Genomic DNA, 23,898 nt, shown 5'->3' on the forward strand with positions numbered 1-23,898 from the left:
ATAGAACGATTAGTTACCGGAGTGTAACTCCAGTTCTATGAGTGGAGCGGAGCCCCATAGGACTTAAGGCCCTGCCGACCCTCTCTAGTCTCGCTGAAGATAAATATCTTGGGAGGCTGATTGAGGGGAGGCATCCCCTCTTATAGGGACACCTGTACTCCTATTGGCTGCAGGTGTGTGCATAATTTTGTCTCAGGCTGATGCTGCCTTAGGGCAGTGGGTAAACCAATAGGTGCAGAGCTCCCCTATGGGGCTCTGCTCCACTCATAGAACTGGAGTTACACTCCCGTAACTAATCGTTTACGCACTAATGCCAGATAGGGGAAGGGGAGGGGGGGGGGCCTTCATAATTTCAAAATGGTGCATTGTTTGACGCGATTTCTCAAGCAACCTCCTTGATTATTCTGTACAGAGAGAGAGGGGAGCTGCTTCCCTCCTTCTCCCTGGTGCTATGGATACAGAGACCGTACAGGTGGAGCCAGTGCCTGGCGTCTTTTTAGTCACGTGTGCCGATTCATAAGGAGCAGTGGCTGGAGAAAGTGGTTACAGTATACATTGCCAGCGTGTGATTTAGCGGAAGCAGAGGTGCCAACCCCGTCATTTTGTCGTTACACCGTGCACGAATTAATAGGGAGATTAATGGAACGGATTATATGAGGTACCTCGTTTTGATAAGGAACGTAGGCTGTAATAAAAAAATAGAAACTTGAACGCGCAATGACAAACCAATCGAGGCGGAAACAACAGATAAATGCATCTATTTTATTTGGACCGTATTTTAAGTCAACTATGCAGTCATAGCCCGCCTTATGTCATGCGTTATGCGAATGAGGCGAATTGTTATTGCTCGACGTGTTAAACTGGCTGTTTTTAAAGCTTATAGCCCAGTGAAAGAGGATATAGGCTATATATATATATATAGATATATGTGTGGCCATTCAGCCAGAAGAACACCAATGGACGAATATGTGACATGGAAATATAAACGTTCTCCTTCATGTTTCATATCATTTGGACATCTGGACAATTGAAAGTATGGGAAGTAACAAGGCGGAGACAACCTAACAGAATCTCTGAAGAAAATACTTCCTTTTATTTTTGAATGTTTGTTGAATATTCTATTGAACATTACACACACCGAAATGATCTCGTGGCTGGAACAACTGTGTGTGTTGTGATGCTTCTTCTCTATCTTTTATCTAGTGTCAGTTTAGATTTTTTGAGTAAGATTTGTGCGATTCTAGAATGGCTCGCTTCGAAGAGGAACTATCTAACCGGCGTGGAGGGGTCTCAAGAGGGGCAGGTAGGCCGGCAGGCCCCCCAAGCGGCCCCAGGGTGTACAAACAATCAATGGCCCAAAGAGCCAGGACAATGGCCATTTACAACCCCATCCCTGTCAAGCAGAGCTGTCTTACTGTCAACCGGTCTCTATTCATCTTTAGTGAGGACTGTATCATACGGAAATATGCCAAAAAGATTACCGAATGGCCATATCCTTTGTTGCTTAAAACAACCTATTTCTCGTACCAGTACATTATTTGATTATAAGCTTATCAGTGGGATTTAATGTCTTGACGTGATTGTGCAAGGTTCTAGACTATAGGGCATGGTTTTCATAAGTTAATTTGCTGTATGCTATGATATGGCATGGAAGACAACCAGCTGTTGACTTTGTAATACAGTATAATATAACCCCTCTCAGTATGCCTATAACCACTCCCGGATGAGAGGACCCACTACAATGGGGTAATTGGTGATACTGCTCAGTTTTTGGCAATAGTCCGGTTTTCTCCAGCTTTTGGCATAATTCTCTCTCTCTGGTAGGCCTACAGCTGCTGCATTTCCTACCAAGAACCTGTCAGGGTGTTGTCCCTTATCTATGGCATCAATTTGCAAGGTATAAATATAAAGCACAAATGCAGGTCTACAGTACAAGTGCTGTACCATGAAGGATAGAGGTGTGGTTTTTAGTTGTCTTTCTCAACCCGATCGGCAGTGTAGTGAAAATATTGTCAGCAGGATATTTTGATTGGTTTTTGTAAAGCACCATAAATCATAGGTGATTAGCCTACGCATTTTACGTTCTACTTGCCTAATGCAATTGATTCCGGTATATGGGCTAAGTAAACAAACCTGTGTAATAGCCTGCCCAGGGGACTATGCCACTGTTACATATCAAATAACTGCGGCATCGCTCCATTTGTTTCTGGGACCAAGTCTCTCCTAGCAACCAAAACAATTTTGGTGTTTTATATCACGTTGCCTACAGTAGCTACTGTGTACACGTTTCAGCACGAGCGCTCTCCAAGGTGCTAAACTTACCCACGCGCAAAATGCTGCTCAACAGTAAATGGGAAGCTAGCGGGAAGGCTGTCTATTAAATACAAACAGACAGGCTATTCTGCGTGGGTGTCCTGTCAAAGCAGTGATCCATAAGAATTCAATTCTGGTCGATTTCTCTCACAGTAAAACATAGAACGATCATGTTTAGACACTTACTCAGGTGTAGGCTATTATTGGTAGGAATTGGAACAAAATAGGGATAAACAGAAGCTTGGAAATTAGTTGTGTATGTAGTTTAGTTTTCAAAACCAATTGATTTCATGGCTAAATTGATTAATATTGTCCTTTATGTCCCATAAAATGCTATGGCAGTGTTGTCCACCTGTTGATATTAGATATTTTATATCATTTTCCAAATGAGGGATACCAATATCATCTGCAGCTTGTCAAAACTATGCATAGGCCTCCTAGAGAAGCAGTCACCCCTGAAGCACTATTTCATGAGATTTGGTTAATGAACCTTTGAGGTATTGCAATTAATTTGCATCCATTTGTTTTATGGCATCCATTACTTGCATAACTGCTTGGTTAACTCTGGTGCTGAGTAAACACTTCTCAGCCTTTAACTTACCTGTGCATTTCCAAACCACAAATGCAGTATTTCTCTTTTCTCCCTTGAGTTAGATTCTAGGGTCATGGGGCCATTGTAGCAGCCCTAGACCAGTGAATGATGTCACATTGGCTGTTGATGTACTGTAGCCCATTGGCTGAGGTGAGGTGCTAGTCCTCTGTGCACCAATGTCTCCTGAGGAGATATATAGCCTCCATAAACAACCATACAATTACAGGAACAGGAGCAACTGACAAATCACTCAGTTTCTCTCAGTTATACATGTTTAGTGTTGCATTCTGAGATCCAGTCCAACTCAATTAAGTTTTGGTAGCTTTTTACTGCATTCATTGTCATTATGCTTCAGTTCTTGTATAATTTATGGTACTCTTCTGTTGAGCAGCTTTTGAATGTGGTAATTGCAGAATACAGTGGGGAAAAAAAGTATTTAGTCAGCCACCAATTGTGCAAGTTCTCCCACTTAAAAAGATGAGAGAGGCCTGTAATTTTCATCATAGGTACACGTCAACTATGACAGACAAATTGAGAAAAGAAATTCCAGAAAATCACATTGTAGGATTTTTTATGAATTTATTTGCAAATTATGGTGGAAAATAAGTATTTGGTCACCTACAAACAAGCAAGATTTCTGGCTCTCACAGACCTGTAACTTCTTCTTTAAGAGGCTCCTCTGTCCTCCACTCGTTACCTGTATTAATGGCACCTGTTTGAACTTGTTATCAGTATAAAAGACACCTGTCCACAACCTCAAACAGTCACACTCCAAACTCCACTATGGCCAAGACCAAAGAGCTGTCAAAGGACACCAGAAACAAAATTGTAGACCTGCACCAGGCTGGGAAGACTGAATCTGCAATAGGTAAGCAGCTTGGTTTGAAGAAAACAACTGTGGGAGCAATTATTAGGAAATGGAAGACATACAAGACCACTGATAATCTCCCTCGATGTGGGGCTCCACGCAAGATCTCACCCCGTGGGGTCAAAATGATCACAAGAACGGTGAGCAAAAATCCCAGAACCACACGGGGGACCTAGTGAATGACCTGCAGAGAACTGGGACCAAAGTAACAAAGCCTACCATCAGTATCACACTACACCGCCAGGGACTGAAATCCTGCAGTGCCAGACGTGTCCCCCTGCTTAAGCCAGTACATGTCCAGGCCCGTCTGAAGTTTGCTAGAGTGCATTTGGATGATCCAGAAGAGGATTGGGAGAATGTTATATGGTCAGATGAAACCAAAATATAACTTTTTGGTAAAAACTCAACTCGTCGTGTTTGGAGGACAAAGAATGCTGAGTTGCATCCAAAGAACACCATACCTACTGTGAAGCATGGGGGTGGAAACATCATGCTTTGGGGCTGTTTTCTGCAAAGGGACCAGGACGACTGATCCGTGTAAAGGAAAGAATGAATGGGGCCATGTATCGTGAGATTTTGAGTGAAAACCTCCTTCCATCAGCAAGGGCATTGAAGATGAAACGTGACTGGGTCTTTCAGCATGACAATGATCCCAAACACACCGCCCGGGCAACGAAGGAGTGGATTCGTAAGAAGCATTTCAAGGTCCTGGAGTGGCCTAGCCAGTCTCCAGATCTCAACCCCATAGAAAATCTTTGGAGGGAGTTGAATGTCCGTGTTGCCCAGCGACAGCCCCAAAACATCACTGCTCTAGAGGAGATCTGCATGGAGGAATGGGCCAAAATACCAGCAACAGTGTGTGAAAACCTTGTGAAGACTTACAGAAAACATTTGACCTGTGTCATTGCCAACAAAGGGTATATAACAAAGTATTGAGAAACTTTTGTTATTGACCAAATACTTATTTTCCACCATAATTTGGAAATAAATTCATGAAAAATCCTACAATGTGATTTTCTGGAATTGTTTTTCTCATTTTGTCTGTCATAGTTGACGTGTACCTATGATGAAAATTACAGGCCTCTCTCATCTTTTTAAGTGGGAGAACTTGCACAATTGGTGGCTGACTAAATACTTTTTTTCCCCACTGTATTTATATCAGAGATGCTTCTTCTTCGAATGTATTGCAGATGGTAGGTATGTCTAACATTACACAGTCTGTTTTTCTTAACCGTCTCACTCCATTTGAATACCTGATCCTGGCCACCATTATAGCAAACTGCATCGTCCTTGCCTTGGAGCAGCACCTACCAGCCAGTGACAAGACCCCCATGTCAGAGCGCTTGGTAAGCGACCATCACATGGGTTACATGTACCATACCAATATGATATCATATTTGGTTGATTATTGCTTAACTACACTCCTCTCGCCAAGTGAATGATACAGTGCCTTGCAAAAGTATTCATCCCCCTTGGCTTTTTTCCTATTTTGTTGCATTACAACCTGTAATTTAAATTGATTTTTATTTGGATTTCATGTATTGGACAAATAGTCCAAATTGGTGAAGTGAAATGAAAAAAATAACTTGTTTCAAAAAATTCTAAAAAATAAATAACGGAAAAGTGGTGCATGCATATGTATTCACCCCCTTTGCTATGAAGCCCCTAAATAAGATCTTGTGCAACCAATTACCTTCAGAAGTCACATAATTAGTTAAATCAAGTCCACCTGTGTGCAATCTGTGTCACATGATCTCAGTATATATACACCTGTTCTGAAAGGCCCCAGAGCCTGCAACACCACTAAGCAAGGGGCACCACCACGCAAGCGGCACCATGAAGACCAAGGAGCTCTCCAAACAGGTCAGGGACAAAGTTGTGGAGAAGTACAGATCAGCGTTGGGTTATGAAAAATATCAGAAACTTTGAACATCCCACAGAGCACCATTAAATCCATTATTAAAAAATGGAAAGAATATGGCACCACAACAAACCTGCCAAGAGAGGGCCGCCCACCAAAACTCACGGACCAGGCAAGGAGGGCATTAATCAGAGAGGCAACAAAGTGACCAAAGATAACCCTGAAGGAGCTGCAAAGCTCCACAGCGGAGATTGGAGTATCTGTCCATAGGACCACTTTAAGTCGTACACTCCACAGAGCTGGGCTTTACGGAAGAGTGGCCAGAAAAAAGCCATTGAAGAGTGGCCAAAAGCCATGTGGGAGACTCCCCAAACATATGGAAGAAGGTACTCTGGTCAGATGAGACTAAAATTGAGCTTTTTGTCCATCAAGGAAAATGCTATGTCTGGCGCAAACCCACACCTCTCATCACCCAGAGAACACCATCCCCACAGTGAAGCATGGTGGTGGCAGCATCATGCTGTGGGGATGTTTTTCATTGGCAGGGACTGGGAAACTGGTCAGAATTGAAGGAATGATGGATGGCGCTAAATACAGGGAAATTCTTGAGGGAAACCTGTTTCAGTCTTCCAGAGATTTGAGACTGGGACGGAGGTTCACCTTCCAGCAAGACAATGACCCTAAGCATACTGCTAATGCAACACTCAAGTGGTTTAAGGGGAAACATTTAAATGTCTTGGAATGGCCTAGTCAAAACCCAGACCTCAATCCAATTGAGAATCTGTGGTATGACTTAAAGATTGCTGTACACCAGCGGAACCCATCCAACTTGAAGGAGCTGGAGCAGTTTTGCCTTGAAGAATGGGCAAAAATCCCAGTGGCTAGATGTGCCAAGCTTATAGAGACATACCCCAAGAGACTTGTAGCTGTAATTGCTGCAAAAGGTGGCTCTACAAAGTTTTGGGGGGTGAATAGTTATGCACGCTCAAGTTTTGTGTTTTTTAGTCTTATTTCTTGTTTGTTTTACAAGAAAAAATATTTTGCATCTTCAAAGTGGTAGGCATGTTGTGTAAATCAAATGATACAACCCCCCAAATCCATTTTAATTACAGGTTGTAAGGTAACAAAATAGGAAAGATGCCAAGGGGGGTGAATACTTTCGCAACCCACTGTAGGTGTCAGTCATTATCTTCTCACATGCATGAATACTATCTACTTACAGAGTTGAATGACACGTTGTGCATGTTACCCATGAAGGCAGCTGGGGTTTCTCACCAGTTGTGCTCAGTCAGCTCACCAGTATCACACAGAGCTGCCTTTGATTCCCTGTTTACAGCCACTTTAGGCTCCCTATTGAACTCTGTTGTTAAGTCGTGCCATTGAAAGGGTAAATGCTGTGAGCTCCTCTGTCCAGTCAAATAGACTTAGCTGCTTGGGGCACGCTGGTTGTTTTAAAAATGAAATGACACTCCTTCAGGCAAAGTGGCTCACAGCAGCACCCTCTAATTGATCCACTCCCCCAGATGGGCCAAGGCTCTGTCTGACATGACTCACTCTATCATGATATGAAGCCATCAAATAGCTTTTTAACTCACATTCAGCCCATAATTATAAAATCATGTTCACAAACTAATGATGATGGATATCAATGGTCACTTACAGTCTCGCCCTCTCTTGTCTTAACAGGACGACACAGAGCCCTATTTTATTGCAATATTTTGTTTTGAAGCTGGCATTAAGATCATCGCCCTTGGCTTTGCGTTTCACAAAGGCTCCTATCTTCGGAATGGCTGGAATGTAATGGACTTTGTGGTGGTGCTAACAGGGTGAGTACTGAGCTAATGGCTCATGCTAAATGTTCACGCGGCTTCAAACTGACAGACCTGATGCTCAGTGGATTAATAAGGAAGCACAATGTTAATGTGTGTGCGTGTAAGGTAATTTCACATTTCATGCAGCACTGGAGACAGGGATTGGCTGGATTTCTAACCCTGATTGGAAAGATAATCCTATTATTTTAGCCATAACTGTATGATTGCATATGCAGCAGGAAAATAACCCATGTGATTTCACATGTGGAAAATTTGTTTTTTGAACACTTCACGTTTTCACATTGGTAGTTTCATGTTATCACGTTGCTTTACATGTGGTCACATGTTATCACATTAACTTGTCTAGAATAAATATTCAGGAAAACAATACAGGATGTTTTAATGAACTATACCATAGACAGTATCTTTGTAAAAAACAATAGGGCCACATGAACAGAAGTAGAAGTGGTAGCACTGAGAGAGGAGATTGTATGGAGCTAATATGTCAATGCGGCAGTAGGAGTGGAACTACGGGTAGCGGAGGAGCATGAGGTAACTAGTGTAGGCCTTCACTGTGACCATTGGGGGAAAGGATGGAGGGAGTGGAGGAGGGGTAATGATGAGGATACTGTTACGCTGGAGAGATTCCCAGGGGAGTTGCTAGCATCACTAGGGAGCGCCCTGGCTTGCTGTTCCTTAATGGCTCTGAGATTTATTTGGCCCATCTATTGGGGCTTTACGCCAGTTTTGACACGTTGTTGCAATAAACAGATTCTCTGGAAGCCCTGCTCCACCCACTGGAAGTAATGCTTAGTGTTCAAACCTTTTGTTCCAACTCAGTGGACATAGGGGGAAACAGCCAATGGCAATGTAATAAGCCCAATTCCTGAAATTGGTCTTGTTTAAGAGTAACAAGAGCTGTAGAGAAAATGGTAGCGTGCAGTCTATCTGTCGATACAGTGTGTTGTTAGGGTTATTGACAGTTTGTTGTTAGGGTTATTGACAGTTTGTTGTTAGGGTTATTGACAGCTTGTCACATACTCTACTTGGACCTGTCACCATCACTGAACACACAGGACATCATTCTGCTCTACTAAATCCCATATTCACTGCCACTACATGTGGATAGGGCTGACTGGGTGGGATGGAGGGAGGAACGGAGGGAGAAGGTAGGAGTGGAGGCAGAGCGGATTAAATTGGGACAGAGCAACCTGACATGATAACCGTAATTGAAGGGCTGGGTGGTGGATGAGAGCCATTACTGGAGCAGTCTGGCTCTGTTATCAGTGCCATGCTACAGTGAGTGATTGACCCATGTTGTCAGTCTCTGATAGCTATTGGATCACTATGTGCTGCATGCACACCATAGCACTGCCTGCTATCCCTTCAGCCAACTACAGGTTGCTCCTTCCAGGAAATCAATCACCATAGTAATAACTAATTACCATTAACTCACTGATTATCAATGAAACATTGTCATTAAAATTATAAATATACTTAGAAATATAATATATACAGTACCCCAGTCAAAAGTTTGGACACACCTACTCATTCCAGGGTTTTTCTTTATTTTTACTATTTTCTACATTGTAGAATAATAGTGAACACATCAAAACTATGAAATAACACATATCGAATTATGTCGTAACCAAGAAAGTGTTAAACAAATTTTAGATCCTTCGAAGTAGCCACCCTTTGCCTTGATGACAGCTTTGCACACTCTTGGCATTCTCTCAACCAGCTTCATGAGGTAGTCACCTGAAATGCATTTCAATTAACAGGTGTGCCTTCTTAAAAGTTAATTTGCGGAATTTCTTTCCTCCTTAATGCGTTTGAGCCAATCAGTTGTGTTGTGACAAGGTAGTGGTGGTATACAGAAGATAGCCCTATTTGGTAAAATACCAAGTCCATATTATGGCAAGAACAGCTCAAGTAAGCAAAGAGAAACGACAATCCATCATTACTTTAAGACATGAAGGTCAGTCAATCGAAAAATGTCAAGAACATTGAACGTTTCTTCAAGTGCAGTCGCAAAAACCATAAAGCGCTATGATGAAACTGGCTCTCATGAGGACCGCCACAGGAAAGGAAAACCCAGCGTTACCTCTGCTACAGAGGATAAGTTCATTAGAGTTACCAGCCTCAGAAATTGCAGCCCAAATAAATGCTTCACAGAGTTCAAGTAACAGACACATCTCAACATCAACTGTTCAGAGGAGAGTGAATCAGGCCTTCATGGTCGAATTGCTGCAAAGAAACCACTACTAAAGGACACCAATAACAAGAGACTTGCTTGGGCCAAGAAACACAAGCAATGGACATTAGACCGGTGGAAATCTGTCCTTTGGTTTGGAGTCCAAATTTGAGATTTTTGGTTCCAACCGCTGTGTCTTTGTGAGACAGAGTAGGTGAACGGATGATCTCTGCATGTGTGGTTCCCACCGTGAAGCATGGTGGAGGAGGTGTTATGGTGTGGGGGTGCTTTGCTGGTGACACTGTCAGTGATTTATTTAGAATTATATATATACACTGAAGTTGCTTAACAACATGACATTGAATGTTCCTGAGTGGCCTAGTTACAGTTTTGACTTCAATCAGCTTAAAAAGATATGGCAAGACTTGTAAATGGCTGTCTAGCAATGATCATCAACCAACTTGACAAAGCTTGAATAATTTTTAAAAGAATAATGGGCAAATATTGTACTATCCAGATGTGCAAAGCTCAAAGAGACTTACTCAGAAAGACTCACAGCTGTAATAGCTGCCAAAGGTGATTCTAACATGTATTGACTCTGGGTTGAATACGTATGTATATTTTGTTTTTACAAATGTTCTTCCACTCTGACATTCTAGTATTTTGTGTAGATCGTTGACCAAAAAGTGACATTAAATCCATTGTAGTCCCACCTTGTGACACAACAAAATGTGGAAAAAGTCAAGGGGAGTGAAGACTTTCTGAAGGCCCTGTATCTACCTAAATGTGCTCACACCCAGATCAATACTGTATTGAAGCAAACACACAGGGAATATAATTCTCTCTCTCATGTAAAAAGCACTCAAAACACATGATTAAAAATGCATGAATCCATATCAACCAACCAATAACAAGCTACATAGGAGCATCTGAACACACTTCAGAATCAGGTACATTGTGAAACAGGGAAAGGCCCTCTTCTCAAAAAACAGCCTGACCTTCCATTCAAGACAACCCTGAAGAGCAGACTCAGCACAGTCCAGGGGTGAATCCATCAAACAATATGTCCAAGCTTCCCCTGACACAACAATAGAAGAGGAAGCAGGAACATGGGGGCATTACATTTTGAGGCATTTCCAGTTGAATGCATCAGAGAGAAACATGGTAGAAGAGATGACGGTGGTGGAACAGAGCTGAGGTTGATTAAGACCTCCACAGCCCACTGGAGAACCCACATCCCTCAGCTCTAGCTCTAGCTCTAGCTCTCTCTCTCTCTCTCTCTCTCTCTCTCTCTCTCTCTCTCTCTCTCTCTCTCTCTCTCTCTCTCTCTCTCTCTCTCTCTCTCTCTCTCTCTCTCTCTCTCTCTCTCTCTCTCTCTCTCTCTCTCTCTCTCTCTCTCTCTCTCTCTCTCTCTCTCTCTCTCTCTCTCTCTCTCTCTCTCTCTCTCTCTCTCTCTCTCTCTCTCTCTCTCTCTCTCTCTCTCAACGACCTGTCTAGAGCTCTAACGAACAGCAGGAGCAAGACTAGGTTGCTCTCAGAGCACATTGCCAGGGGATTTGTTAAATGAGGACAGTCACAGTGGCATCGCTCCATCCATTTCTATTTAGTTTGAAGCTATCATTGTGTTCAAGTTGCCTAAAATCTTTTGTTCTGGTTGTTCTCCTTTTCTGCCAAATAAATATATTTCTTGCAGCGTTTGCACTTCCTGAAACCAATCTCCTGGTTTCTCTATCCTCCTCTGTTTAGAGACCTTTGGGGGGGGGTGTATTATGTTGCTATTCAATCGTCAGTGGACTTTTACTTGTCAATACTGGTATACTGCAGTTGTACAATGGCTATCATAAAATCCCAGACGTTGTAGAAAACCTTCAGAGCGATTATAAAATCAAACTTCTTATGTGTAGGTTTTCAGTGAAGTAGTGTGTAATTTTTTGAGTACGTTCTTGCAGGTAGTGTATAGATCACTTTACACAGTACCTCCTAGATGTCTGAGAGACAGTGGATAAGCACTGTGAATAACCTGAAGTGAACATTTGAGCGTGACGACTGTTATCTTGCTCACAGACGTGAACAGTGATGACTGAGGTTGTAGAGAGAGGGAGCAGTGAGCTCTAGAGTTGAGGGATGTGGGGTCTGTAGATGGGGGGGGGGCAGTGAGCAGAAGAGCTGATGGAGAGAGAGAGAGAGAGAGAGAGAGAGAGAGAGAGAGAGAGAGAGAGAGAGAGAGAGAGAGAGAGAGAGAGAGAGAGAGAGAGAGAGAGAGAGAGAGAGAGAGAGAGAGAGAGAGAGAGAGAGAGAGAGAGAGAGAGAGGTAGAGCTGAGGGATGTGGGTTCTCCAGTGGGCTGTGGAGGTCTTAATCAACCTCAGCTCTGTTCCACCACCGTCATCTCTTCTACCATGTTTCTCTCTGATGCATTCAACTGGAAATGCCTCAAAATGTAATGCCCCCATGTTCCTGCTTCCTCTTCTATTGTTGTGTCAGGGGAAGCTTGGACATATTGTTTGATAGATTCACCCCTGGACTGTGCTGAGTCTGCTCTTCAGGGTTGTCTTGAATGGAAGGTCAGGCTGTTTTTTGAGAAGAGGGCCTTTCCCTGTTTCACAATGTACCTGATTCTGAAGTGTGTTCAGATGCTCCTATGTAGCTTGTTATTGGTTGGTTGATATGGATTCATGCATTTTTAATCATGTGTTTTGAGTGCTTTTTACATGTATACCCTACTAACCTTGTTCTGTAAAGTCAGAACCTTCCAGGAATATTGCTATGTGAAACATTAGAGGTGTGTATTCTGTGTAAATTCCATGTAATTATCATGGGAGCTTAACTCACTCTCCAGAGTCTCCCCTCCCCCAGTGCTAACAATAGGAACAGGTGTGTTACAGTTGTTCTACACTTCCCCACAGTGCAAGCAGTAGCAACAACAGATTAACTTCTAGATGTGTGAAACATGTAAGGGTTTTGAAACATTGTGACCGTTGTGTTGAGAATTGAGCAATATCACAAGCCTAGCAAGAGCTGCAGCTCTGAGGTAAGGCTTATACTGGCATAGCTTGTAAGAAGTAAGAGGAGAGGAGATGGAGATAGGAGATTGGGCCAAGTTCTGTTGTTAGGGCTAATGCAGAATACGGGCCAGATATTCATCAAATGAACTGTGGGATTGTAGTGTGTTCTAATCAGCCAGCCACTCTCAAAAGGAACAGCAATGGAACAAACAGCTGAATTATTAATGGTGTTTCACTGTGTGGATGATTAAGCCCAGTTAGTTGGGGTGTGCATTTGATCCACTATGAAAAGGTTAAGCACACGTTTTATAAACCATTGAATATTACGAAAAATATTGTAACACTATATTAAAAGGCTGTAAATAAATGAAAGGTCGTGGGAATTATTTTCTAGATTTGGGAGTAAGTAATTTGAGCCAGTTTGCTACAGCAGGAAAATAATCCTGCAGCAACAGGAAGTGTGAATTATTATGTGGATTATAATTAATGGACATTTTTGTATGGGTTGAAAATCAAGAGTGACATTTCAAAGTGGAAATTACAAACTTCAGAAGCCTTTTTAATCCTCAAATACACCTACAAGTTTAAAATGTCCTGCAACAGGGTGATCAAATTAAGATCCTACATCTGTACCATCATAGTTACATTCTTCAGTACTTCTACAATAGATGACTGACCGGCTCAGTGAAGCGTGAAAAGGTTGTTGCGTCTTAACCCCACCAATCCTGACCCACTTTGCTCTTGTCCTCAGCGCAATGTGAAGGTGTGATGATGAAGCTCTTAACTTGATTATGTTCTGCATTACCATCCTGAATCCTAATGGTAGAGATGAGATGGGGAGTGGGATGTGGTGGAGGCTCTCATTGCTGAGAGATCTGAGCAGCTTTGTTCCACGCATGGCGTTAGGTGTCATTTATTAAAGTGGGTGTTATTTCAGGAAACAAGCTATTACTCTCCAATGTCAATTGTACAGTGACACCTATGAGCTATGTGGAATTGGATGTGTTATCATGCGCTGTCCCCTTGCAGAGTGAACCCAGGTATAGCCCAGAGGTACTATCTGTTACTCATTTTACATTTTAGCAGACGCTCTTATCCAGAGCGACTTACAGTTAGTCAGTGCATACATATTTTTTTTTATTTTTCATACTGGCCCCCCCATGGGAATTGAACCCACAACCCTGGCATTGCTCTACCAACTGAGCTACATCCCTGCCGGCCATTACCTCCCCTACCCTGGACAATTGTGCGCCACCCCATGGGTCTCCCGGTCGCGGCCTGCTACAACAGAGCCTGGATTCGAACCAGGATCTCTAGTGGCACAGCTAGCACTGCGATGCAGTGCCTTAGACCACTGCGCCACTCGGGAGGTTTTACTCCTATACTGCAGTGGCGTAGCGCAGTTTCGTGGGGCCCCCCGCAAAGTCCGAGCAAGGCCCCCCCCCCATGGGGCAGAGAGAAAATTGTGCAGTATTATAGCAAATCTCATGCTATTTTATACATTTTGCCACGAATGTAATGAGGACATGAATATGGTATAGCTGACCCTGCTCATTCCTGATTAATTTAGGATTTTAGACAAATCTGACAGAGTTGACCAAATCTCCGGACACATCTTTTAGGAATCACAGTTTTGAGTCACAGAGGGCTATTGCAAGAAATTACATAAAGATCAATGTCCAGTTAATATCCATTATTGCCAGTGTTTTGTATTTTAAACACTTTTTTGGAGAGTTTTAAATTGGGATCCTTTGCATAGAGCCGGCATGGAAATGAATAATATTTTAAGTATTTAGAAAATTCCAAAAACTAATATTTTCCGTTATAAAATTCCCCTAAATGTAAATTGTGAGCTCAAATAATGCAACAAAATATTTATTTTCCAACTATAAAAATAAATGTTCCCCGCCGGATAAGGATTGACTTTCAAGAATCTGTTAGCAAATGTCCTGCTATTCTACACGTTTTACTATGAGGCTGAGAGAAAATGTTGCAGTTTTAAAGCTAATTTCCGGGAATTCTAAACATTTCTGTCATGGCTTATGATGTGTTTCTATGCTATCTGGGGGGCCTGACCTCCGGGGGGACCCCAACCCCCAACCCCACAAAAATAAAAATATATTATATGTTTTTTTGGGTGGCTGCGGAGTGTGTGCTACGCCAGTGCTGTACTGTACTGTTCTGTAGGTGGGCATCATTCCTCATGGGGAGAATGCAAAACAACTGATTGTTTTCTTAAAATAGATTTATTGTAAAAAATGTGTTAATTCCTTATTTATTTATTGAAGTTGCATTGAGATTGGCATCTCTTTTTCAAGTGAGCCCTAGAGTGGATTATTTATACACGTCATTAACACGATCTTCTGATCTTCTAGGCCAGGGATCATCAACTGGCGGCCCCCCAAAGTTTTCTGAGCAATATGCATTTGTTTTTTTGGACATACAAGACTGTAAAATTGCTAGGAAATCTAATCCCAAGTATTTCCACTTGTAAATAGAGAAATATATGAGATTGTGTACCAGTGTAAACAAGGTTTCAAATTATTATGTTTTTGTCAAATACAATATCTGTTTGGGCTTCTTGCGTCAATTTGCAGAGTGCTAATCATTTATAATTATGTTCTGGCCCTCCGACCATCAAGAAAAAAACGTCCCGGGGCTGAATCTAGTTGTAGGCCCTCTCTTTGGCGGAATAAGAAAGATTAAGAAATTAAACTATTTCATTGGCATGGCACTTTTTATTTCTCTTCTACCATTAAAAAAAAAGATTTGTCATTTAGCAGACGCTCTTATCCAGAGCGACTTACAGTTAGTGAGTGCATACATTTTTTCATACTGGCCCCCCGTGGGAAACGAACCCACAACCCTGGCGTTGCAAGCGCCATGCTCTACCAACTGAGCTACACGGGGCCTACCACTTGAATAATGATAATGTTTCACTGCAACGGCTTTGGAATTGCAAAGAACTGAGTCCTGATCTATAAGAATCATTCCAACACAAGGCAAGAGACTACCTGAAGTAAGCACTTTGTGATGAAGACCTATGAGCAGGAATAAAGTAATGGCATAGCAGCAGTTCCTTCTGTACGGATAGCTGAGGCGTGTTCTGTCTTAACCATGGTTTAATATAACATGCATTCTACTAGACTGACAAATTATGAAAGGTTCTGTATTATGTTAAGGTACGGTTGAACACACTGATCTTACTTCATTCATTCAACCTAATATAAAAGAGCCATGCGCTGCCACCTACAGAGTGTTGGTTTGATCCAGTATTTATTGGTGTGGCATGACATATTTCTGAGAAAGCTGGTGGAATGTGTGCCAGCTGGCTGAGGCTGTCCTGCTGAGTGGAGCTCCCACTGGGACCAGTGCCACTGCCACCTCTCAGCTGTGCTCTGTGTCTGATGGAACGGAGACGTCCTCTGTGTGTGTGTGTGCGTGTGCGCATGTGCAGGCTCTGATGGGAGTGGGTCTTCACAGGTAGACTTACCTGTAGATATTTTAGTCTGGGTTTAGGTCCTCCTGAAGCAGCATGAATAGTGCTTTACATTCCTGTGGATGACATTGAGTACTGAATAGGGAAAGCTCAAATATTACATGATCTGTGCTCTCTTGACTATGAGTTTGACAATTTTTTTACAATTTTTTACATTTTAGTCATTTAGCAGACGCTCTTATCCAGAGCGACTTACAGGAGCAATTAGGGTTAAGTGCCTTGCTTAAGGGCACATCGACAGATTTTTCACCTAGTCGGCTCGGGGATTAGAACCAGCGACCTTTCGGTTACTGGCACAACGCTCTTACCCACTAAGCTACCTGCCGCCCCATGTTCATGTTCTTTCGATTTTATATGCTTGCATATATGCTCTTAGCGACATTGTGTAAAGGGCCTGTGTTTGTGTGTTCGTGTGTGTATGCGTGTGCATGTGTGTTTGTGTGTTTGTGTGTGTGTGCGCATGTGCATGTGTGTTTGTGTGTAGAGTGTTTTATGGGCTGGATGACAGGAGTTGATGTCTCCTTCCCTCACAGCCCTCTCCCTCCTCACACCCATCGTTTCTATCAGACTATAGCCCTGCGGTGCTAATCACAGCTAAGGGCAGACTGTGGGAGAACAGCCTTATACCAGGAAGTGAGGTGGTCCTAACCAGGAAGTCATGATGCATTAAAGCTATTAACAAGTTGGTGTCGGAAAAGCTACCGATTTATTAGTGACATTGTCTGGGATCTGACCACCATGATTTCCGTTTTGTTTGTTCTTTTAAATGTTTCACAGAAACACATCAGTAACCACCTGACCAGTGAGGAATTTAATCAATTCTGATTAGGAGTTGGGACACTCTCAGGTCTGGAGCATTTCCAGGCGCTCTTTTCATTACCCAACACAAATCACTGTCCACTGGACAAGAATAGCTGTTCTTGTTCATTTTGACTTCTTCAAATGTCACAGGAAATGGAAGAAGTTGAATTAGAGAGGAGAAAGCGAGGGGGCTGCTGGTATGGAGGAAGCTCCTGGACTCGCACTCAGACAGGGACGGAGGCTTGATGTCTGGGGGACGGGGTGTCTCTCTATGGCTGGCTGGCTCTCCCTCCCTGGGGAAGGTGATTGATCTAGAGCAGGGATGGGGAACTTAGATGAACTCATCATGAGGGACCGCAGTTGCTTGCCGGTCTATGTACCCACATCAACTCTACATTATTCTACACATTTTGTTGCAGTTTTAAAGCAAATTTCCTGCAATTCTACACATTTTGCCATAGGGTGGAAATAAATGTTTGCAGTTTTTAATATGATATCTGAGTGAGATTGACTAACAAAACCAATGGGGGCCCCCTGGTCGGTAAGCTAGTTTTAGTTTTAACTAACGTAGCAATCACTTATTTTTTGCTGACATGGGCAAATTGACTGACTATTAGTGACTGACATACAGTAACAACAGAAAAACTGCTGATGCACAACCACATTTCGAAATTGCACCTTGTGTATTCTACTATTCTAACTCGCAACAGTAAGTTGAACCCCGACTGAGTTCCTAAAACAAAAATATATACAGTGAGGGAAAAAAGTATTTGATCCCCTGCAGATTTTGTACGTTTGCCCACTGACAAAGACATGTTCAGTCTATAATTTTAATGGTAGGTTTATTTGAACAGTGAGAGACAGAATAACAACAAAAATCCAGAAAAACACATGTCAAAAATGTTATAAATTGATTTGCATTTTAATGAGGGAAATTAGTATTTGACCCCTCTGCAAAACATGACTTAGTACTTGGTGGCAAAACCCTTGTTGGCAATCACAGAGGTCAGACGTTTCTTGTAGTTGGCCACCAGGTTTGCACACATCTCAGGAGGGATTTTGTTCCACTCCTCTTTGCAGATCTTCTCCAAGTCATTAAGGTTTCGAGGCTGACGTTTGGCAACTCGAACCTTCAGCTCCCTCCACAGATTTTCTATGGGATTAAGGTCTGGAGACTGGCTAGGCCACTCCAGGACCTTAATGTGCTTCTTCTTGAGCCACTCCTTTGTTGCCTTGGCCGTGTGTTTTGGGTCATTGTCATGCTGGAATACCCATCCACGACCTATTTTCAATGCCCTGGCTGAGGGAAGGAGGTTCTCACCCAAGATTTGACGGTACATGGCCCTTTCCATCGTCCCTTTGATGCGGTGAAGTTGTCCTGTCCCCTTAGCAGAAAAACACCCCCAAAGCATAATGTTTCCACCTCCATGTTTGACATGGTCATAGGCAGCATTCCTCCTCCTCCAAACACGGCGAGTTGAGTTGATGCCAAAGAGCTCGATTTTGGTCTCATCTGACCACAACACTTTCACCCAGTTCTCCTCTGAATCATTCAGATGTTCATTGGCAAACTTCAGACGGGCCTGTATATGTGCTTTCTTGAGCAGGGGGACCTTGCGGGCGCTGCAGGATTTCAGTCCTTCATGGCTTAGTGTGTTACCAATTGTTTTCTTTTGCGAATAATCACACCAACTGTTGTCACCTTCTCACCAAGCTGCTTGGCGATGGTCTTGTAGCCCATGCCAGCCTTGTGTAGGTCTTGGCCATGGTGGAGAGTTTGGAATCTGATTGATTGATTGATTGATTGATTGATTGCTTCTGTGGACAGGTGTCTTTTATACAGGTAACAAGAGGAGATTAGGAGCACTCCCTTTAAGAGTGTGCTCCTAATCTCAGCTCGTTACCTGTATAAAAGACACCTGGGAGCCAGAAATCTTTCTGATTGAGAGGTGGTCAAATACTTATTTCCCTAATTTCCCAACATTTTTGACATGCGTTTTTCTGGATTTTTGTTTTGTTATTCTGTCTCTCACTGTTCAAATAAACCTACCATTAAAATTATAGACTGATAATTTCTTTGTCAATGGGCAAACGTACAAAATCAGCAGGGGATCAAATACTTTTTTCCCTCACTGTATATACAGTACCAGTCAAAAGTTTGGACACACCTACTCATTCCAGGGTTTTTCTTTATTTGTACTCTTTTCTACATTGTAGAATAATAGTGAAGACATCAAAACTATGAAATAACACCTATGGAATCATGGAGTAACCAAAAAAGTGTTAAATAAATCAAAACAGATTCTTCAAAGTGGCCAACTTTTGCCTTGATGACAGCTTTGCACACTCTTGGCATTCTCTCAACCAGCTTCACCTGGAATGCTTTTCCAACAGTCTTGAAGGAGTTCCCACATATGCTGAGCACTCGTTGGCTGCTTTTCCTTCACTCTGCGGTCCAACTCATCCCAAACTATCTCAATTGGGTTGAGGTCGGGTGATTGTGGAGGCCAGATCATCTGATGCAGCACTCCATCACTCTCCTTCTTGGTCAAATAGCCCTTACACAGCCTGGAGGTGTGTTGGGTTTGTCCTGTTGAAAATAAAATGATAGTCCCACTAAGGGCAAACCAGATGGGATGGCGTATCGCTGCAGAATGCTGTGGGAGCCATGCTGGTTAAGTGTGCCTTGAATTCTAAATAAATCACTGACAGTGTCACCAGCAAAGCACCCCCACACCATCACACCTCCTCCTCCATGCTTCATGGTGGGAACCACACATGCGGAGATCATCCGTTCACCTACTCTGCATCTCACAAAGACACGGCAGTTGGAACCAAAAATCTCAAATTTGAACTCATCAGACCAAAGGACAGATTTCCACCGGTCTAATGTCCATTGCTCGTGTTTCTTGGCCCAAGCAAGTCTCTTCTTCTTATTGGTGTCCTTTAGTAGTGGTTTCTTTGCAGCAATTCGACCATGAAGGCCTGATTCACGCAGTCTCCTCTGCACAGTTGATGTTGAGATGTGTCTGTTACATGAACTCTGTGAAGCATTTATTTGGGCTGCAATTTCTGAGGCTGGTAACTCTAATGAACTTATCCTCTGCAGCAGAGGTAACTCTGGGTCTTCCTTTCCTGTGGCGGTCCTCATGAGAGCCAGTTTCATCATAGCACTTGATGGTTTTTGCGACTGCACTTGAAGAAACTTTCAAAGTTCTTGAAATGTTCCGTGTTGACTGACCTTCATGTCTTAAAGTAATGATGGACTGTCATTTCTCTTTGCTTATTTGAGCTGTTCTTGCCATAATATGGACTTGGTCTTTTACCAAATAGGGCTATCTTCTGTATACCCCCCCTACATTGTCACAACACAACTGATTGGCTCAAACGCATTAAGAAGGAAATAAATTCCACAAATTAACTTTTAAGAAGGCACACCTGTTAATTGAAATTCCTTCCAGGTGACTACCTCATGAAACTGGTTGAGAGAATGCCAAGAGTGTGCAAAGCTGTCATCAAGGTAAAGCGTGGCTACTTTGAAGAATCTCAAATATAAAATATATTTTGATTTGTTTAACACTTTTTTGGTTAATACATGATTCCATATGTGTTATTTCATTGTTTTGATGTCTTCACTATTATTCTACAATGTAGAAAATAGTAAAAATAAAGAAAAACCCTGGAAATGAGTAGGCGTGTCCAAACTTTTGACTGCTACTGTATATATACATACATACATACATACATGCATACATACATACATATAATATATATACAGTGTCTTCGGAAAGTATTCAGACCCCTTGACTTTTTCCACATTTTGTTACGTTACAGCCTTATACTAAAATTGATTCAATTGTTTTTTCCCCTCATCAATCTACACACAATACCCCATAATGACAAAGCAAAAACAGGTTTTAAACATTTTTGCTAATTTATAAAAATGTAATATTACATTTACATAAGTATTCAGACCCTTTACTCAGTACTTTGTTGAAGCACCTTTGGCAGCGATTACAGCATCGAGTCTTCTTGGGTATGACGCTACAAGCTTGGCACATCTTTATTTGGGTAGTTTCTCCTATTCTTCTCTGCAGATCTTCTCAAGCTCTGTCATATTGGATGGGGAGCGTTGCTGCACAGCTATTTTCAGGTCTCTCCAGAGATATTTTCGATCGGGTTCAAGTCCGGGATCTGGCTGGACCACTCAAGGACATTCAGATTCTTGTCCCGAAGCCACTCCTGCGTTGTCTTGGCTGTGTGCTTAGGGTTGTTGTCCTGTTGGAAGGTGAACCTTTGCCCCAGTCTGAGGTCTTGAGCACTCTGGAGCAGGTTTTCATCAAGGATCTCTGTACTTTTCTCTGTTCATCTTTGCCTCGATCCTGACTAGTCTCCCAATCCCTGCCGCTGAAAAACATCCCCACACCATGATGCTGCCACCACCATGCTTCACTGTAGGGATTGTGCCAGGTTTCCTCCAGACGTAACGCTTGGCATTCAGGCCAAAGAGTTCAATCTTGGTTTCATCAGACCAGAGAATTTTGTTTCTCATGGTCTGAGAGTCTTTATTTGCCTTTTGTTAAACTTCAAGCGGGCTGTCATGTGCTTTTTACCGAGGAGTGACTTCTGTCTGTGTCACGCCCTGACTCAGGGGACGTTTATTTGTTGAGTCAGGGTGTGTATATTCCGTGTTGTGTTGTTTCTATGGTGTAGTATCTGGTATGTCTATTTCTATGTTGGCCGGGGTGGTTCCCAATCAGAGGCAGCTGTCGCTAGTTGTCTCTGATTGGGGACCATACTTAGGTAGCCTTTTGGCACCTGTTAGTTGTGGGATCTTGTTCCGTATAGGTTTGTTGTGTGTACCTTAAGACTTCACGTATCGTTTGTTTGTTGTTTTGTCGTGTTTGCACATTTGTAATAAACATGTACGCTTATCACGCTGCGCCTTGGTTCAACCAATCTTTAAACGATCGTGACAGAAGATCCCACCAAATGAGGACCAAGCAGCGTGTCCAGGAGCAGACAGCCTGGACCTGGGAGGAGATCCTGGACAGGAAGGGATCCTGGACTTGGGAGGAGACAGTGGAGGCGCGCTATAGAGAAGAGCAGCGGCAACGCAGAAGGTGCCGGCCGAGGAGGAAGCCCGAGAGACAGCCCCCCAAATTTTTTTTGGGGGGGCTAAAAGGGTGGTTGGCGGAGCCTAGTGTTAGAGCAGAGCCAACTCCCCGTACTCATGCAAGGAAGCGTGTGACTGGGCAGGCGCCGTGTTATGCGGAGCTACGTACTGTGCCGCGAGTGTTCCGGCACAGTCCTGTACGTCCTGTGCTAGCACCACGCACGTGTCGTGCGAAGATGGGCATTCAGCCAGGACGGGGTGTGCCGGCTCAACGCTCGTGGTCTCCAGTACACCTCCTCGGTCCCGTATATCCTGCGCCGGTGCTACGTACTGTATCGCCAGTACGCGTGCACAGCCCCGTACGTCCTGTGCTAATGCCTCACACATATTGTGTGGAAGTAGGCATCCAGCCAGGACGGGTTGTGTCAGCTCTCCGCTCCAGACCTCCAGTCCGCCTCCACAGTCCGGTACGGCCCGTTCCTGCTCCCCGCACCAAGCCAGTGGTGCGTGTTCCCAGTCCGGCCCGGCCCGTTCCTGCTCCCCGCACCAAGCCAGTGGTGCGTGTTCCCAGTCCGGCCCGGCCCGTTCCTGCTCCCCGCACCAAGCCAGTGGTGCGTGTTCCTAGTCCGGCCCGGCCCGTTCCTGCTCCCCGCACCAAGCCAGTGGTGCGTGTTCCCCAGTCCGGCCCGGCCCGTTCCTGCTCCCCGCACCAAGCCAGTGGTGCGTGTTCCCAGTCCGGCCCGGCCCGTTCCTACTCCCCGCACCAAGCCAGTGGTGCGCGTTCCCAGTCCGGCCCGGCCCGTTCCTGTCCCTCGCACCAAGCCAGTGGTGCGCGTCGCCGGCCCGGCCCGTTCCTGCTCCCCGCACCAAGCCAGTGGTGCGTGTTCCCAGTCCGGCCCGGCCCGTTCCTGCTCCCCGCACAAAGCCAGTGGTGCGTGTTCCCAGTCCGGCCCGGCCCGTTCCTGCTCCCCGCACCAAGCCAGTGGTGCGTGTTCCCAGTCCGGCCCGGCCCGTTCCTGCTCCCCGCACCAAGCCAGTGGTGCGTGTTCCCAGTCCGGCCCGGCCCGTTCCTACTCCCCGCACCAAGCCAGTGGTGCGCGTTCCCAGTCCGGCCCGGCCCGTTCCTGTCCCTCGCACCAAGCCAGTGGTGCGCGTCGCCAGCCCGGTCCGGCCCGTTCATACTCCCCGCACCAAGCCAGTGGTGCGCGTTCCCAGTCCGGCCCGGCCCGTTCCTGCCCCTCTCACCAAGCCAGTGGTGCGCATCGCCGGTCCGGCCCTTCCTGTCCCTTGCACCAAGCCAGTGGTGCGCGTCGCCAGCCCGGCCCGGCCCGTTCCTGCCCCTCGCACCAAGCCAGTGGTGCGCGTCGCCAGCCCGGTCCGGCCTGTTCCTGTTCCTCGCACCAAGCCAGTGGTGCGTGTGTCCAGTCCGGCACGGCCCGTGCCTGTCCCACCGGTGCCTGGTCCGGCACCGGTCAGCTGCTCCACTCCGGAGCCAGAGCAATCCGCTCCACCGGTGCCCAGTCCAGCTCCGGTCAGCGGCTCCAGTCCGGAGCCTGTGCAGTTCGATCCACCGTCGTCGGGTCCAGCTCCAGTCAGCGGTTCCAGTCCATACCCAGACGTCAGCCCCTCTCCAGGTTCGGGGTCTCCCACACCAGGGTCCAGACAGGGCTTGGTACTTCGTGGGAGGAAGGAGAGGGGAAGCAGCGCGCCGAGGTCCAGACCAAACCAGGGGCGCAACAGGGAGGTGGAGAGAAAGTGGTGGTCACGCCCGGAGCCGGATCCGCCTCCGAGGCGGAATGCCCACCCAGCCCCTACCCTGTTATGTTTATGTTATTAATT

General features: G+C 44.6%; 1 protein-coding gene across 1 annotated transcript in view; it reads left to right on the forward strand.

Moving 5' to 3' along the window:
* The first annotated feature begins 563 nt into the window (after nt 1-563).
* Nucleotides 564-23,898, forward strand: part of LOC121584695 (voltage-dependent N-type calcium channel subunit alpha-1B-like) — a 161,591-nt gene continuing 138,256 nt past the window's right edge. Inside the window, exons 1-3 of the mRNA XM_045225721.1 lie at nt 564-1,487; nt 5,014-5,119; nt 7,321-7,460. Of these exons, the coding sequence (XP_045081656.1) occupies nt 1,246-1,487; nt 5,014-5,119; nt 7,321-7,460 (488 nt within the window). The 5' untranslated portion in view covers nt 564-1,245. The remainder of the gene's footprint in view (nt 1,488-5,013; nt 5,120-7,320; nt 7,461-23,898) is intronic.

Source organism: Coregonus clupeaformis, chromosome 16 (genome assembly GCF_020615455.1).
Source record: "Coregonus clupeaformis isolate EN_2021a chromosome 16, ASM2061545v1, whole genome shotgun sequence".
In the NCBI taxonomy this organism is placed as follows: domain Eukaryota; kingdom Metazoa; phylum Chordata; class Actinopteri; order Salmoniformes; family Salmonidae; genus Coregonus; species Coregonus clupeaformis.